General features: G+C 40.2%; 1 protein-coding gene across 20 annotated transcripts in view; it reads right to left on the bottom strand.

Moving 5' to 3' along the window:
- Positions 1-15023, bottom strand: part of cmn (calymmin) — a 71819-nt gene extending 56796 nt beyond the window's left edge. For 19 of the 20 annotated variants that reach the window (XM_071390998.1, XM_071390997.1, XM_071391012.1 and 16 more), the window contains exons 1-17: positions 14849-15023; positions 10468-10530; positions 7647-7697; positions 7346-7396; positions 7166-7219; positions 7021-7065; positions 6840-6890; positions 6693-6743; positions 6519-6569; positions 6303-6356; positions 6132-6185; positions 5297-5347; positions 5121-5189; positions 4970-5023; positions 4780-4881; positions 4649-4687; positions 1564-1617 (exon numbers count right to left, since the gene is read on the bottom strand). In XM_071390998.1, the coding sequence (XP_071247099.1) occupies positions 1564-1617; positions 4649-4687; positions 4780-4881; positions 4970-5023; positions 5121-5189; positions 5297-5347; positions 6132-6185; positions 6303-6356; positions 6519-6569; positions 6693-6743; positions 6840-6890; positions 7021-7065; positions 7166-7219; positions 7346-7396; positions 7647-7697; positions 10468-10530; positions 14849-14921 (967 nt within the window). In that variant the 5' untranslated portion in view covers positions 14922-15023. The remainder of the gene's footprint in view (positions 1-1563; positions 1618-4648; positions 4688-4779; positions 4882-4969; positions 5024-5120; positions 5190-5296; positions 5348-6131; positions 6186-6302; positions 6357-6518; positions 6570-6692; positions 6744-6839; positions 6891-7020; positions 7066-7165; positions 7220-7345; positions 7397-7646; positions 7698-10467; positions 10531-14848) is intronic. The other variant, XM_071391007.1, reaches the window with a different exon arrangement.
- Positions 15024-15402: the final 379 nt, after the last annotated feature.

Here is a 15402-nt window from a genome sequence, read left to right as displayed (position 1 = left end):
GGGAATACAACAAGCTTTATAGATTATACATGATGAATGGTAGCACAAAGATGTGTTAAAACAATCTAAGTTGGGTCAGTCTGCATATTTCAATGTTGGTTCGGTGTTTGTAGCTTAAACGGATCAAGAGCAGTGGCAAATTCAAAAATGTGCCTTTCTGTCGACTATGGATGCAAATTTAAAATAGTGCAAATTTAAAATAGTTTTAGTTCAAAAAGTATAAATAGTATCAACAATCTTTTGACAAGCAGTTGAGTCAGTCAGCACGTCAGCATTGGTTTGGTGTTTGTAGCATAAATGGTTCAAGAAAGGTGTCGGATCCAATTTGACCATTGAAGTCTACGGAGCATTTATTGAAAATATAAAATGGTTAGGGTTAAAAGTACAAATAGTATCAACAATATTTTTTTACAAGCAATCTAAGTTCAGTCAATCTGTATATGTCAACGTTTGGTGTTTGTAAATGCAATGCTTCAAGAGCAGTGAGGAAAAGCAAATTGTACCAATCATAGCCTATGGAGCTTTTATGTAAATGTGGAATGTTAGTCCAAAAAGTATAAATATATTCAAAAAGCTTTTTAAAACCAATGTTAGTTGAGTTAGTCTACACATTTCAACGTTAGTGTGGTGTTTGTAGAATAAACGGTTGAGCAGTGGCGAATCCAAATACTTCCCATTAAAGCCTATAGACCGTTTATGCAAATGTCAAATTGTTATAGTTCAAATTATAAATAGTAACAAAAAGCTGTATATAAGCAATCTATGTTTAGTCAGTCTGCACATTTCAATGTTGGTTTGATGTTGTCACGCCCTGATCTTAGATATCTTTGTTTTTCTATATATTTTGGTTAGGTCAGGGTGTGACTAGGGTGGGTACGCTAGTTTTTGTATGTCTAGGGTTTTTGTATGTCTAGGGGTGTTGTATGTATAGTTGCCTTAGTGCACATCAGTAGCTTCACATTTCGTTTGGTTGTTTGTTGTTTTGTTAGGTGAGTTTCAGTTTATTAAAATTATGTGGAACTCTACTCACACCTTGGTCTCATCATTATGACGAACGTGACAGATGTCGATAGCTTAAACAGTTCAATAGGAGATGTGTCTCCATTTCTGTATATATTTTTTTACCGTTCAAGTCTATGGCCATTGAAATGCATTGGGATTTATGCAAATATGGTTGTAGTGTGAAAAGTATAATTAATATCAAGAAGTTTATTTCTAGCAACCTGAAGACAATCAGCTTGTACATTTTATAGTTGTTTTGGTATTAGTAGCTTTGATGGTTTTGTTGCTACAGGTGGCAGCGGAAGGCGAATAATAAATGGCCGATTTCAGCTGTTGTTCTTGCTTTCAGCAAGCACACCTAATTATAGTATACTGCTAATTCAACATGAATGATCTAGAATGAACAGAAACGGAGCCAAGGCGGTTTACCATTGGCTTAGCACCATTTCCATTGGGCACAGCAGCACCATGTTTCCCTTACTGAACCTCCAAGCATAAGATAATCCTTAAATACTTAGTAAAACACAAAATTAGCATACAAAGAAAAAAAGGGAGATTTACCTTTGTTTTTTTTAGCACCATTTCCATTTGGCACAGCTGCAGGAGCACCATAACCTAGAGATCAGACAGATTCAAACCAATGTTCATGGTTGTACCACTTAGGCCAGGGGGTTCTCAAAGTGCCCTCAGAACAGCCCACAGGGATGCTGGCCCATGTTGACTCCAATGCGTCCCACAGTTGTGTCAAGTTGGCTGGATGTCCTTTGGGTGGTGGACCATTTTTTATACACACGGGAAACTGTTGAGCGTGAAAACCCAGCAGCGTTGCAGTTCTTGACGCCTGGCACCTACTACCATACCACGTTCAAAGGCACTTAAATCTTTGGTTTTGCCCATCCACCCTGTGAATGGCAGACACATATAATCCATGTCTCAAGGCTTAAAAATCTGTCTTTAAACCTGTCTCCTCCCCTTCATCTACACAGATTGAAGTGGATTTAACAAGTGTCATCAATAAGGGATCATAGCTTTCACCTGGATTCACCTGGTCAGTCTATGTCATGGAAAGAGCAGGTGTCCTTAATGTTTTGTTCACTCAGTGTATATTTTTTACATTACATTTTTTTAATTAATATTACTAAGAACAGATTAAACAAATTTTGGCACAGGGGTCCTTGCAATACGTTTAGAGGGTGTAATACAATTAAATATTATGAATCTACAATTTATGTTCTTAACCTGGGGCAACATAGGTCTGGGAGGCTCACAGGGATATTGGCATCCACAGTACTCCACCAATTATAACATTTTTAACTTAACACTTCTTGTATTCACCCAAAAATGTTACTTTACATTTTTTTCTTTTTTTTTTTTTACCCCAAATGCACTGTAATTTAAGTTTTAAAAAGGCAAAGTTCTCTCTCTGCCTCATGGCAGAAGTGAATTGCGGGATGTAACTTTCAAAATACAGAAATTCTCCCTGTAAGATGCATAGTTTTGATGTCTCCACTATTATTCTGAAATGTAGAAAATAGTAAAAATAAAGAAAAACCCTGGAATGAGTAGGTGTGTCCAAACTTGACTGGAACTGTATGTATATACTGTATTTTAGTCAAGGCCATCCTATGAAAATATTGCTGCACATATACTATTCTATCCATGTATTCTTCATATATAATACATATTCTATCCACATTCTGTCCATAATGTCTATACATCCCATATATACAAAAGTATGTGGACACCCATTTAAATTAGTGGATCTGGCTACTTCAGCCACACCCATTGCTAACAGATGTATAAAATCGAACACACGGCCATGCAATCTCCATAGACAAACATTGGCAGTAGAATGGCCTTACTGAAGAGCTCAGTGACTTTTCACGTGGCACCATCCCTATGGCGAAGCATGGTGGTGGCAGCATGGTGGAGGCTAGTCAGGATCGAGGGAAAGATGAACGTAGCAAAGTACAGAGATCCTTGATGAAAACCTGCTCCAGAACGCTCAGCACCTCAGACTGAGAGGATCTGAGAGGATCTGCAGAGAAGAATGGGAGACACTCCCCAAATACAAGTGTGCCAAGCTTGTAGCGTCATACCCAAGAAGACTCGAGGCAGTAATCGCTGCCAAGGGGGTTCAACAAACTACTGAGTAAAGGGTCTGAATACTTATGTAAATGTGATATGTTTTTTACACACATTTTACAAAAAAAGTCTAAAAACCTGTTTTTGCTTTGTCTATATGGGGTATTGTGTGTAAATTGATGAGGGGGGAAAACGATTTAAAACATTTTCGAATAAGGCTGTAATGTGGAAAAAGTAAAGAGGTCTGAATACTTTCCAAATGCACTATATATATAGTAACAGTCAAGTTTGGACACACCTACTCATTCAAGGGTTTAAATTATTATTTTTTTTTTACCATTTTCTACATTGTAGAATAATAGTGAAGACATGAAAACTATGAAATAATGTAGTAACCAAAAAAGTGTTAAACAAATCAAAATATATTTTATATATTTGAGATTCCTCAAAGTAGCCACCCTTTGCAGCTCTGCACACTCTTGGCATTCTCTCAACCTGTCGGGAGCTTCGTGAAATGGGTTTCCATGGCCAAGCAGCCGCAAACAAGCCTAAGATCACCATGTGCAACGCCAAGGGTCGGCTGGAGTGGTGTAAAGCTCGCCGCTATTGGACTTTGGAGCAGTCGAAACGTGATCCAACGGACAAATCTGGGTTTGGCGGATTCCAGGAGAATGCTACCTAGTGCCAACTATAAAGTTTGGTGGAGGAGGAACAATGGTTCGGGGCTGTTTTTCATGGTTCGGGCATGGCCCCTTAGTTCCAGTGAAGGGAAATATTAACGCTACAGCATACAATGACATTCTAGACTATTCTGTGCTTCCAACTTTTGTGGCAACGGTTTGGGAAAGACCCTTTCCTGTTTCAGCAAGACAATGCCGCCGTGCACAAAGCGAGGTCCATACAGAAATGATTTGTTGAGATCGATATGGAAGAACGTGACTGGCCTGCACAGAGCCCTGACCTCAACCCCATCAAACACCTTTAGGATTAATTGGAACACCGACTACGAGCCAGGCCTAATCGCCCAACATCAGTGCCTGACCTCACTAATGCTCTTTTGGCTGAATGGAAGCAATCCCCAGAATAATGTTCCAACATCTAGTAGAAACCCTTCACAGAAGAGTGGAGGCTGTTATAGCAGCAAAGGGGGGACCAACTCCATATTAATGCCCACGATTTTGGAATAAGATGTTCGATGAGCAGGTGTCCACATACTTTTGGTAATGTAATGTATTTAACTTACCTTAGAAGTGTTTACCTTGCAGGCTGACTAGCATCTATTGAGTTGCAATGTCCCATAAATGTAATGTCCAAATCAAGTTTAAGTATGTACAATACATGCGTTGTGCTACAGCTAATCATTTTTCCTTTTACCATGATTGACAAATTATTATTTTGATTCCCATAACTCGATTTACCGCGATTGATCCAATCCCAAACATCCACACTATGGCGAAGTGAGAAATGTGAAATAATTATGTGTATAGCCTTACTGAATATCTTAAAACATACTAACTTGGTAAAACACAACATGTGCATATAAAGAAAAAGGGAGATTTACCATTGGGTTTAACGCCTTGTCCATTGGGACCACCGTAACCTACAGAGAGAATCACAAGTGGTGTAAATAAACAAAACACTTTTCATATCAACAGCTGAGGAAGACTTATTCAAACACAATGCTAAGCTTACCCTGCGTGGGTCTTTTTTGGCCTCCTCCATTAGAGTATCTAGCCGAGAGGCCACCACCCAGGCCAAGGCCAGCCCTGGCATAGGCACCATTTGGCCTGTAGCCTGGTTAGACAATGGACAAGGGTCAAAAGTATATTGTTTTTAATTTTTAATTTTTTTAAATAGCTCAGATAGTTTTGTATCAACTCACCATTCATTGGCTGTGCACCATATCCATTACCGCCATACCCATTACTGCCATACACTGGAAACACAAATTACAACATTAATAGTTAGGTAAAACAAGCATCTATAAAAAGTGAATTCATATACCCATACACAATTTTCAGTTTCTCACTTACCTCCCCTCCTGTTTGCAGCTAGTTGAGGTACCCTCAGACCCTTTCGAGTCCCCATTCCAAGAGAAGCACCTGATACCAAAACAAGAACAAAGGAGCAAATATGTGGTCATTGTGATAAATTATAGATTATTATGCTATAAAGAAATGGTGGGTGGTTAGAGAACACAGTACTTTACCTGCACCAAAAGGTGGTCGGCCGTATCCTTTCATGGGTCCTTTCATGCCAGCTGTGAAACACATACAATACACAAAACAACATGATGTGACCCAACTCAAACTCCTCCACAATTTAACACACATATACATAGTGTTACAGAAATAAGCTTGTAAAATATGAATAATATGAACACGCAAAACACACAATATGAACACACAAAACACATGCTGTGACTTAACGCAAACTCCTCCACCATTAACCACACACGGACATGCAGAAGTCATCTCGGGAAAAGATGAGGAAAGCTACTTAATCATGTAACAAGACTAGCATCCAGTGCTAGTGTAAACTTGTTAATTTAGTCATGCTGAATGAATATTGGCAATATAGAGGCGGGTTGACAACGTCACGAAAACGATGCACTCGCTTCAAAGGGGCAAAAGGCCGTGTGGTGTTGTGATTCTGATGGCCAGATAGTTAGCAACAATGACAAGAAACTGCCACGTGGGGAATCGTAAGTGGCTCGTTTCAGATAGTTCAACCTTGTTCTTGATACGATGTCTTGTTTTGAGGTGTTTTGACTCATTCAATGTCAATGCTAATATTACTTCAATTCGCTAGCTAACCAACAACTAGCAATGTATTTGAGAAACATTGTGCAAATGTATTTATGCTTTCCATAAACATTGGGGACAAAATATAGTTGACCTGTTGTCAACAATCTAAGCCAACCCAGTCTGTTTTGCCGCATAGTTGCGCAAGTTTTTTTTTTTTTGCTAAACAACCAACCCATCTATATGCCAATTTTAGTTGTACACACTCTGAAGTACAACACATAAGTACAACACACACACCATTTGGATTCGGCGCACCATGTCCATTGGGTGCACCAGCTGCAGCTCCTTGACCTAGAGGTTTCAGGTAAATGACACCAAACAACTTATTTTTTATAAATTGATATTTAAACAATATTATAAAATTCGATTGATATTTAAACACAATTTACAAAATGAATTTAGGCGTACCATTGTGCTTAGCTCCTTGTCCGTTGGGCACAGCAGCTGGAGCAGCACCGTAACCTGTAAATAAATGATTAAACGTAACGGAACCCGAAACAATCGTTCACAGACGGTTTGGGAACAAGTAATCATTTCTCATGGTGAACAGTCTCAATGAAAATTGCCTTGCAAAGGCATCATTATGAGCTATGATTGCGGCACCAATATAGGAGGTTACTATACCATTGGGTTTAGCTCCTTGTCCATTTCCATTAGGCACACCGGCACCATAACCTGGAAATAAAACAGATGTAATTCAAATAAACCAAATGGTACTTGTGCCACTTACTGAACCTCTGAATACCAATATAATTACTAAAACACTAAATTGATACTCAAAGAAAGAAAATGATTTACCTTTTGATTTTTGACCATTTCCATTGGGTACAGCAGCTGGAGCACTATAGCCTGCAACAGGGACGTCAGTGTTACAGAAAAAGCATGATTGTACCAGATAAACAAATACATCTGATATGGCATAGTACAGATAAGGGGATCATTTACCATTGTGTTTAGCATCATTTCCATTGGGCACAGCTGCAGCAGCACCATAACCTAGAGATCAGACAGTTGTTAACTCAAACCACATGGTAGTTGTGTCACTTACTGAACCTCTGAAAACCTAATACCAACATAATTACTAAAACACAAAATTGATACTCAAAGAAAAGAAATCGTGATTTACCTTTTGACTTTTGACCATAGGGTACAGCAGCTGGAGCACCATATCCTTCAACAGGGATGTCAAAGTGTTATAGAAAATGCATAATTGTACCAGATCTCAACAAATACATCCGATATGACATAGTACAGATAAGTAGGTAATTTACCATTGGGTTTAGCACCATTTCCATTTGGCACAGCTGCAGAAGCGCCATAATAACCTAGAGATGAGAGATTAAAACTAATGATCAAAGTTCTATCACTTACTGAATCCCTGAAAAAAGTACTAATGCAGACTACTTGCTTTAGCACAAGAAATTGGCATGGAAGAAAAAAGGGAGATTAACCATTGAGTTTAGCACCATTTCCATTGGACACAGCTGCAGGAGCACCGTAGCCTATAGAAATCAAACAAACATTGCATGTAGATTAAATCGCTGCACGCCACAGGTGTAAACCCTCCATATGTAATTTAGCCATTGAATAAACTCAACTCTCATGAAACAACGTGTCACACCCCACCAACCCTGCTGTACATACACTGATGAGGTCATCAATTCAACACCAACCAAAACATGTTTTCCGACTGTAGTATTGCGCAAGAAACATAATGTAAACAGAGAAACACAGTGCAAAGTGAGTATTTACCATTGGGTTTGGCACCGTTTCCATTGGGCACACCAGCTCCAGCACTGTAACCTAAAGAACACCCAGGTGTTACCAACATATACTGTGTAACATATGAAAATTACGAACACATAAAATGTTAGCATTGGCATTACAGGTATAAAAGTTAAACATATGGTTCGTTCCACCAAATGAGTATTTTTGGGGTAGTGTAACCTAAAAAAGGTTTTATTTCACCTAATTTTAACATTATCATAAAGAGCACATGTACAACTTAATAAAAAAACACGTTGTCCCATTTCAAGAGGTTAAATGAAAACATGACTATTGTAAGTGTCTATTAAGTGCCAAATAAAGTAACATGGTTGACCGTAACAGGGTTGACTGTAACAGGGTTGACGATTTCATCTTAAAATCAGCCATAAATCCCCTTGTGACAGGGGGAATGGAAGCTTGTTGGGTGCAACAGGGAGGGGCAATTGAATGCAAAAAATAAATAATTATAAAACATTTCTAGCCTATATATAGTTAACACCTTATGCTTGACCCGCTCAGTTTTCCACCACAAAACATCAGAAAATGGCCCAAAAGAGTAGAACCAGCTCATCTGCTTTTACACTATGATTTGACTATTAGATGTACAATATATATATATTTTTTTATATATATTTAAAAAGGAATAGTTTCACCATATCCTGAGGGGGAAGAGGCATTTTCGTGCCCTCTTCACAACTGTCTTGGTGTGATTGGAACACGATAGGTCCTTAGTGATGTGGACACCGAGGAACTTGACGCTCTTGACCCGCTCCACTACAGCCCCGTAGATGTAAATGGGGGTGGTTCGGCACTCCGTTTCCTGTAGTCTAAGATAAGCTCCTTTGTATTGCCCATATTGAGGGAGAGGTTGTTGTCCTGGCACCACACTGCCAGATCTCTGACCTCCTCCCTATAGGCTGTCTCATCGTCGTCGGTGATCAGCCCTACCACCGCCGAGTCGTCGGCAAACTTAATGATGTGGTGTTGTAGTCGTGTGCGGCCACACAGTCATGGGTGAACAGGGAGTACAAGAGGGGACTGAGCACGCACCACTGAGAGTCCCCACGTGTTGAGGATCAGCATGGCAGATGTGTTATTGCCTACCCTCACCACGTGGGGGCGGCTCGTCAGGAAGTCCAGGATCCAGTTGCAGAGGGAGGTGTTCGGTCCCAGGGTCCTTAGCTTCGTGATGACCTTGGAGGGCACTATGGTGTTGAACGTGGAGCTGTAGTCAATGAACAACATTCTCACGTAGGTATTCCTTTAGTCCAGGTGGGAAAGAGAAGTGTGGAGTGCAATAGAGATTGAGTCATCTATGGATCTGTTGGGGAGGTATGCGAATTGGAGTGGGTCCAGGGTGTCGAGGATGATGGCGTTAATGTGAGCCATGAGCAGCCTTTCAAAGCACTGCGTGGCTACAGATGTGAGTGCTGCGGGGCGGTAGTCGTTCAGATAGGTTACGTTGGTGTTCTTAGGCACTTAAAATGAGGGACAGACATTTCATGCGATTAGATGAATAACTAATCACATTAAATAAATCATCATCTTCAGAAATGACTGTCAAAGCAACAAAATAACGAGGGCTTTACAATGATGAGAATTGGGGGAAATGTTGGGGTTAAGTGGGTTCACATCTTCAGAGAAATAACAGGGTAAACAGTGGAACATGTCAAAATGCTGAATTTTGGCACTTTAGCAAGTCTTCATTCATATGCAAAATCTGATTTATTTCATGTTTCCATGTGGTATACAGTATATTAATGGGAACTTCCTTTAACATTCAATATTGGAGCACAATTTCTAACTTATAATTTCAAAAGGGACACAAAAGGTATTAATTTGTTGGAACGACCCATATGCTGATTTGACAATGTTTACAAGACAATGATTAAGACATGACACCTACTGGTCAATAGTCAAGCATTCAAGTTGTTGATATACAGTAGGATGTAAACTCTTAGGCTGCGTTTACACAAGCAGCCCATTCTGATCTTTTGCCCAATTATTGGCAAAGCACTGATCTGATTGGTCAAAAGAGCAGTAAAAAGTAGTAGTGAAAAAATATCAGAAAAGGGTGGCCTGTGTGCCTTAAACACACACAAAATAGGGTGGATTTACCATTGGGTTTAGCCCCCTGTCCATTGGGCAGTCCACCTCAAGCACCATAAACTTCAATTGGGATCATACAGTGTTATACCAAACATGATTATACAACGTTGTTTCACAAACTTGACCCTCTCCGACAAAATAAAGCAGATTCACAATGAAAAAAAATCATATACCATTAGGTTGAGCCCCCTGATAATTTGTTGCACCACTGGGCTCCCGAGTGACGCAGCGGTCTAAGGCACTGCATCACAGTGCAAGAAGTGTCACTACAGGTTCGATTCCAGGCTGTATCACAACCGGCCGTGATAGAAAGTCCCATAGGGTGGCACACAATTGGCCCAGCGTCGTCCGGGTTAGGGTTTGGCCGGGGTAGGCCATCATTGTAAATAAGAATTTGTTCTTAACTGACTTGCCTAGTTGAATATCCTACAATTAGTATGGCAACTGTTATTACCATTAGACCTAGGTTTCAAATACTTGAAAATTGTTTCAAACACTTTGTTTGAGCTTGTCTGGATTAATGCACCAATAGAAATGTCAAAAAATTGCAAACTCTGCTCTCCAGGCAGACTTGAGCAAATGTTCAAAGTATTTGAAATGATTTGACCCAGGTCAGACTACCAGTTATCACACATTTACCCTAATGCACATAATGTACAGAGCAAGTAGCCCACAGCAACCTCTTCACACAACTTACCATTTCCCTTGTATCCATATCCATTGGATGGCATCAACACCCTTCCAACACCCCCACCATTTCCTAAAATGGGAAAATAAAAGGTTTTAAGATAAAGCATAATGGGTTGGGTTGAGGGCCACGTCCATCGGGCACAACAGCTGCCGGTGCCAGTCTATATCCTACAATTGGGAATCACAAATTACATCAGCAAAAATGTAAAAGGTGTCACATTGTGACAGTGATGTAATCTCACATTAACTAATCAACAGGACATTTGGAGAAACTGATTGGCTACTTTTTAATGATGAAAATGTATGTCAAATATAAAAACTATGACATTCCTGTGTGAGTCTGCATTTTGCAGATCATTTAAGAGAAATGAGATCCATTGACACTAGGGGAAAATCCCTCAATATAGGGACTGTGTACAAGTAGTAAAATCTATTTTCTCACAGTGAGATGTCAAATTTAGACTGTCGCTGCCACCAAAGCTTAGCTGCCTTTGATTTCAAGAAAGAGAACCAGTGGGAAAGGAATATATGGTTGTTTCGCATGACCACAAGAGAACTTGAGGGCCACAGAAATTCACTTAAGAGTTGCACAGCAAGCATCACTCAGATGTTTGTCTTTCTTCAATTTGACATGATCGTTTGAAATGTGACAGGTAAACACCAGCATTTGTTAGAGATTTCTCTCTTCTTTGCCTTCTCCGTCGTCTTCATTCAGGCATGTGGACTGGACAGTTTCATGAAGTAATACTAGCTCCATCTTTCAACAAAATTACATGTAATTGTGTAGAAAATACTTTTAGTAATACTAATTGTAATTACTATTTCGATACCACTTTACACACAGCAGTTCAAAGTGCTTTGCACACACACAAAAAATTGAAAATATTACAATTTGTTAATGTACAATAACCACTAGCTGAGGGATCGGGCTGGAGAAATTGAACCACTCTCAAACTCATAGCCAGAGCTATGGATATAGGGTCTAACCATCCATGATATCAAGATTATAGTCTTAACCATGTTTTAAGGCTATACAGTGTTTGTTTACGTTTACAATGTTCACAAAAAAAGGAGTAAAACAAGCTCATATTTTGAGTTCTGATGGGGAATGACAGTTGAACTAAGCTCATGAGGCAATTATAAGTTATATTCTTCAAGAATCAATGGGTATATATATATATATATAAATAAACAGGTGAAGACAACATACAGTGAAACTATCAATGAGTAAAATATAAAGATTAAAGGTTCGATAAAACCCACACCAAGTAATCAATACTGTATACTATATTCACTGTTTACATGCCAATCAATTAAAAGCCATCTTTTAAAAGTTTGAAAATAGATTTAAAAGAAGACAATCTTTGCCCGTTTAACACCCTTCTTGCAATCATATGAAATAATGAATAAATGAAAGAAGGCCTATGCAAATGCCACCATCTTGAACGTAATTCATACTTTTGAACAGATCAACAGTATCTGGCATCATTAAAAAAAAAATCATTACATTGAATGTTGTCTTGACTTTCAGAATAATATATTGCATAGAAACATACACTGCATGTGTCCAGCATAATATTTTCTAAATTCATCTCCAGCGCAAAAAGGAACACCTATGTGAGAATGCTATTCATTGACTACAGCTCAGCGTTAAACACCATAGTGCCCTCAAAGCTCATCAATAAGCTAAGGACCCTGGGACCAAACACCCGTCCCCAGATGGTAAGGGTAGGTATCAACACATCCGCCACGCTGATCCCCAACACAGGGGCCCCTCAGGGGCGCGTGCTCAGTCCCCTCCTGTACTCCCTGTTCACTCACGACTGCACGGCTAGGCTCGACTCCAACACAATCATTACGTTTGCCAATGACACAACAGTGGTAGGCCTGATCACCGACAACGACGAGACAGCCTATAGGGAGGAGGTTAGAGACCTGGCCGTGTGGTGCCAGGACAACAACCTCTCCCTCAACGTGATCAAGACAAAGGAGATGATTGTGGACTACAGGAAAAAGAGGACCGAGCACGCCCCCATTCTCATCGACGGGGCTGCAGTGGAGCAGGTTGAGAGCTTCAAGTTCCTGGGTGTGCACATCACCAACAAACTAACATGGTCCAAGCACACCAAGACAGTCGTGAAGAGGGCACGACAAAACCTATTCCCCCTCAGGAGACTGAAAAGACTTGGCATGGGTCCTCAGATCCTCAAAAGGTTCTACAGCTGCACCATTGAGAGCATCCTGACTGGTTGCATCACTGCCTGGTATGGCAACTGCTTGGCCTCTGACCGCAAGACACTAGAGGGTAGTCCAAACGGCCCAGTACATCACTGGGGCCAAGCTTCCTTCCATCCAGGACCTCTATACCAGGCGGTGTCAGAGGAAGGCCCTTAAAATTGTCAAAGACTCCAGCCACCCTAGTCATTGACTGTTCTCTCTGCTACCGCACGGCAAGTGGTACCGGAGCACCAAGTCTAGGTCCAAGAGGCTTCTAAACAGCTTCTACCCACAAGCCATAAGTCTCGTGAACACCTAATCAAATGGCTACCCAGACTATTTGCATTGCCCCCCCCCTCCCCCTCTTTTACACCGCTGCTACTCTGTTATCATCTATGCATAGTCACTTTAAGAACTCTACCTACATGTACATATTACCTCAACTAACCGGTGCCCCCGCACATTGACTCTGTACCGGTACCCCCCTGTATATAGTTTCGCTATTGTTATTTTACTGCTGCTCTTGAATTACTTGTTACTTTTATTTCTTATTCCATATTTTTTTTAACTGCATTGTTGATTAGGGGCTAGTAAGTAAGCATTTCACTGTAAGGTCTACATCTGTTGTATTCGGCACATGTGATTTGATTTTATATTGTTTGCAGACTCGAGACGTATTTGAATCCCCATGCAGCATACCACCCATCTCCAAGTGTTTCAATACGCATGCCTAGTTACCACACCCCTTTTGTATGACAATCTAAATAACGGTGCATCTCACATCAGGTCTTAGAGGGCACACATCCAGAATTTTTATACATGTACTGTAGGTGTCTGGCTCCTTAAAAACCAATCCAAGTTTTTTTTAAAATGGTAATTAACTGCTCCAAGTGAAACTGACATGTTTGCCAAACAAATGGAAAGGACCTTTACAACAGGCTAGGTTGAAAATCGTATTTCGACCTAGATAACGAGTGTAATACCTTATAATATGGTCATAATACATAAAAAGACTTGTCAAGTATCTATAAACTCCTTTTGTTATCATCATCTTGATCCTCTAATGATCCGGAGTTTTATTATCAACCATTTTGAGTCTGCTGGAAAACTGCCTGATAGAAAGACATATTTTTAAAATGTGCTTTTTAAAAGTTGATGTGCGAGGTTTATACAAGTAGTACTGTATACCAAGTTTAATGTTGCATAAACGTGTACAGTATAATGCCTTATGAATGAGCAATGAGTAGCAACAGGTGGATTTACCTCACAGCTGTTTACTTGAACTAAACCACAGAAACCAATATGTCCACATCTTAAGAATTGTATTTGAGTGACACAAGTATACCCACACTGCAAATAGCCAAAGGTAGCCATGGGGGGCTTACACAAACATAAAACAGAGACAACCACCTCAGCGCCAACTGCTACTGAGCCACAGCATCATAACTGCTGGCCACATGTCTCGACGCTCATAACTCAAAAGCTGTGGGTCATGGAGCGTTGCACCTTGTCATAGCAGACATACCACTGACAAACTACTGACTTCATGAAATTCTTCAAAGAAAGTTCAATTGTAAACATTTACTGGAATAAAATCCATCAGCAATTATATACTAATCTAAATTATCAAAATGCCACCATAAAAATGTAAGACTAGTGTAGGATAGCTACACCATTTCCCCTGCATACTGACATCCAAGGTAACAAATCAATATTAAGCCCAATACAATATTTGCAAATGAAGGTGCAATTCAAGACTCAAAGAATAGCCTCTGTGCAGAAATAAATTAAAAGGAATGTCTAAGAATCAAAAAGATCGTAGAAGGATTTGTAACCAATTATATTTCCGCAAGGTCTATAACTACAGCCATTCCCTGTTCCCTGTGCCAGTGCATTCTAAACTCAAGGGTAGCACTTACATATTGCCATCTGTGAGTATCTCTCAGAGGATTGTCAGTAGATTGGCATCATGGAGATACTTTCATCCAAAAGCAACTTACAGAACTGGCAACATTAAGTGTCACATACTGTATGTGGCCCCTCCAGGAATTGAACCCACAACCCTGGTGTTACCAGCACCATGCTCCAATCTACTTAGCCATCAAAACCACTGATACTTCGGAGAAATATGTGACAGACCCTTTCTCTCTTTCCACAACTCTTCCACTTACCATTGTTCTTCAGGTGTGCACTATGCGCCAGCCAAAGGACCAGCAAAGTCCGTAGAAGTAGCCCTCCCAACATGGTGGAGACCCAACAGAATAAAAAAAGCCAAGAGAGAGAGAGAGAGACACCAGCAGAAAAGGGAATGCAGCTGCTCTACTGTTGGCATATTCTGTGCATGTGAGGGCTTCATATACACTGTTGTTTCAGGTGCCCCTCCTCTCATCACCTCTCTGGCTGTGGACGTTCCCATTTTGGAGATGCTCCTCCCTTTTCCCAATTCCTTGGCCATGGTGTACACACACTTGGACACTTAAAGTACATTAACGCTTAGACTTAGAGAAGGGGGTTCCCCAAATAGGACAGTGACTGATGGGCTCCACATGGTGCATCACCAAGGTTGGATACATGGGAAAAAGAAGCCAACACAGTGCACTTAAACCAAAGCAGTTGCTTAGCACTGACTTGTGGGCAATCAGCCTTAGTAAGCTTGTCTTAACAATGTTTACAATTGGACAAAAAAAGCAAGCTAAATTGGTAAACTGTACCTTTCTAAAAAATT

The sequence above is a fragment of the Salvelinus alpinus genome, chromosome 3 (assembly GCF_045679555.1).
Source record: "Salvelinus alpinus chromosome 3, SLU_Salpinus.1, whole genome shotgun sequence".
NCBI lineage: Eukaryota > Metazoa > Chordata > Actinopteri > Salmoniformes > Salmonidae > Salvelinus > Salvelinus alpinus.
This window is presented reverse-complemented; position numbering and strand designations above follow the sequence as displayed.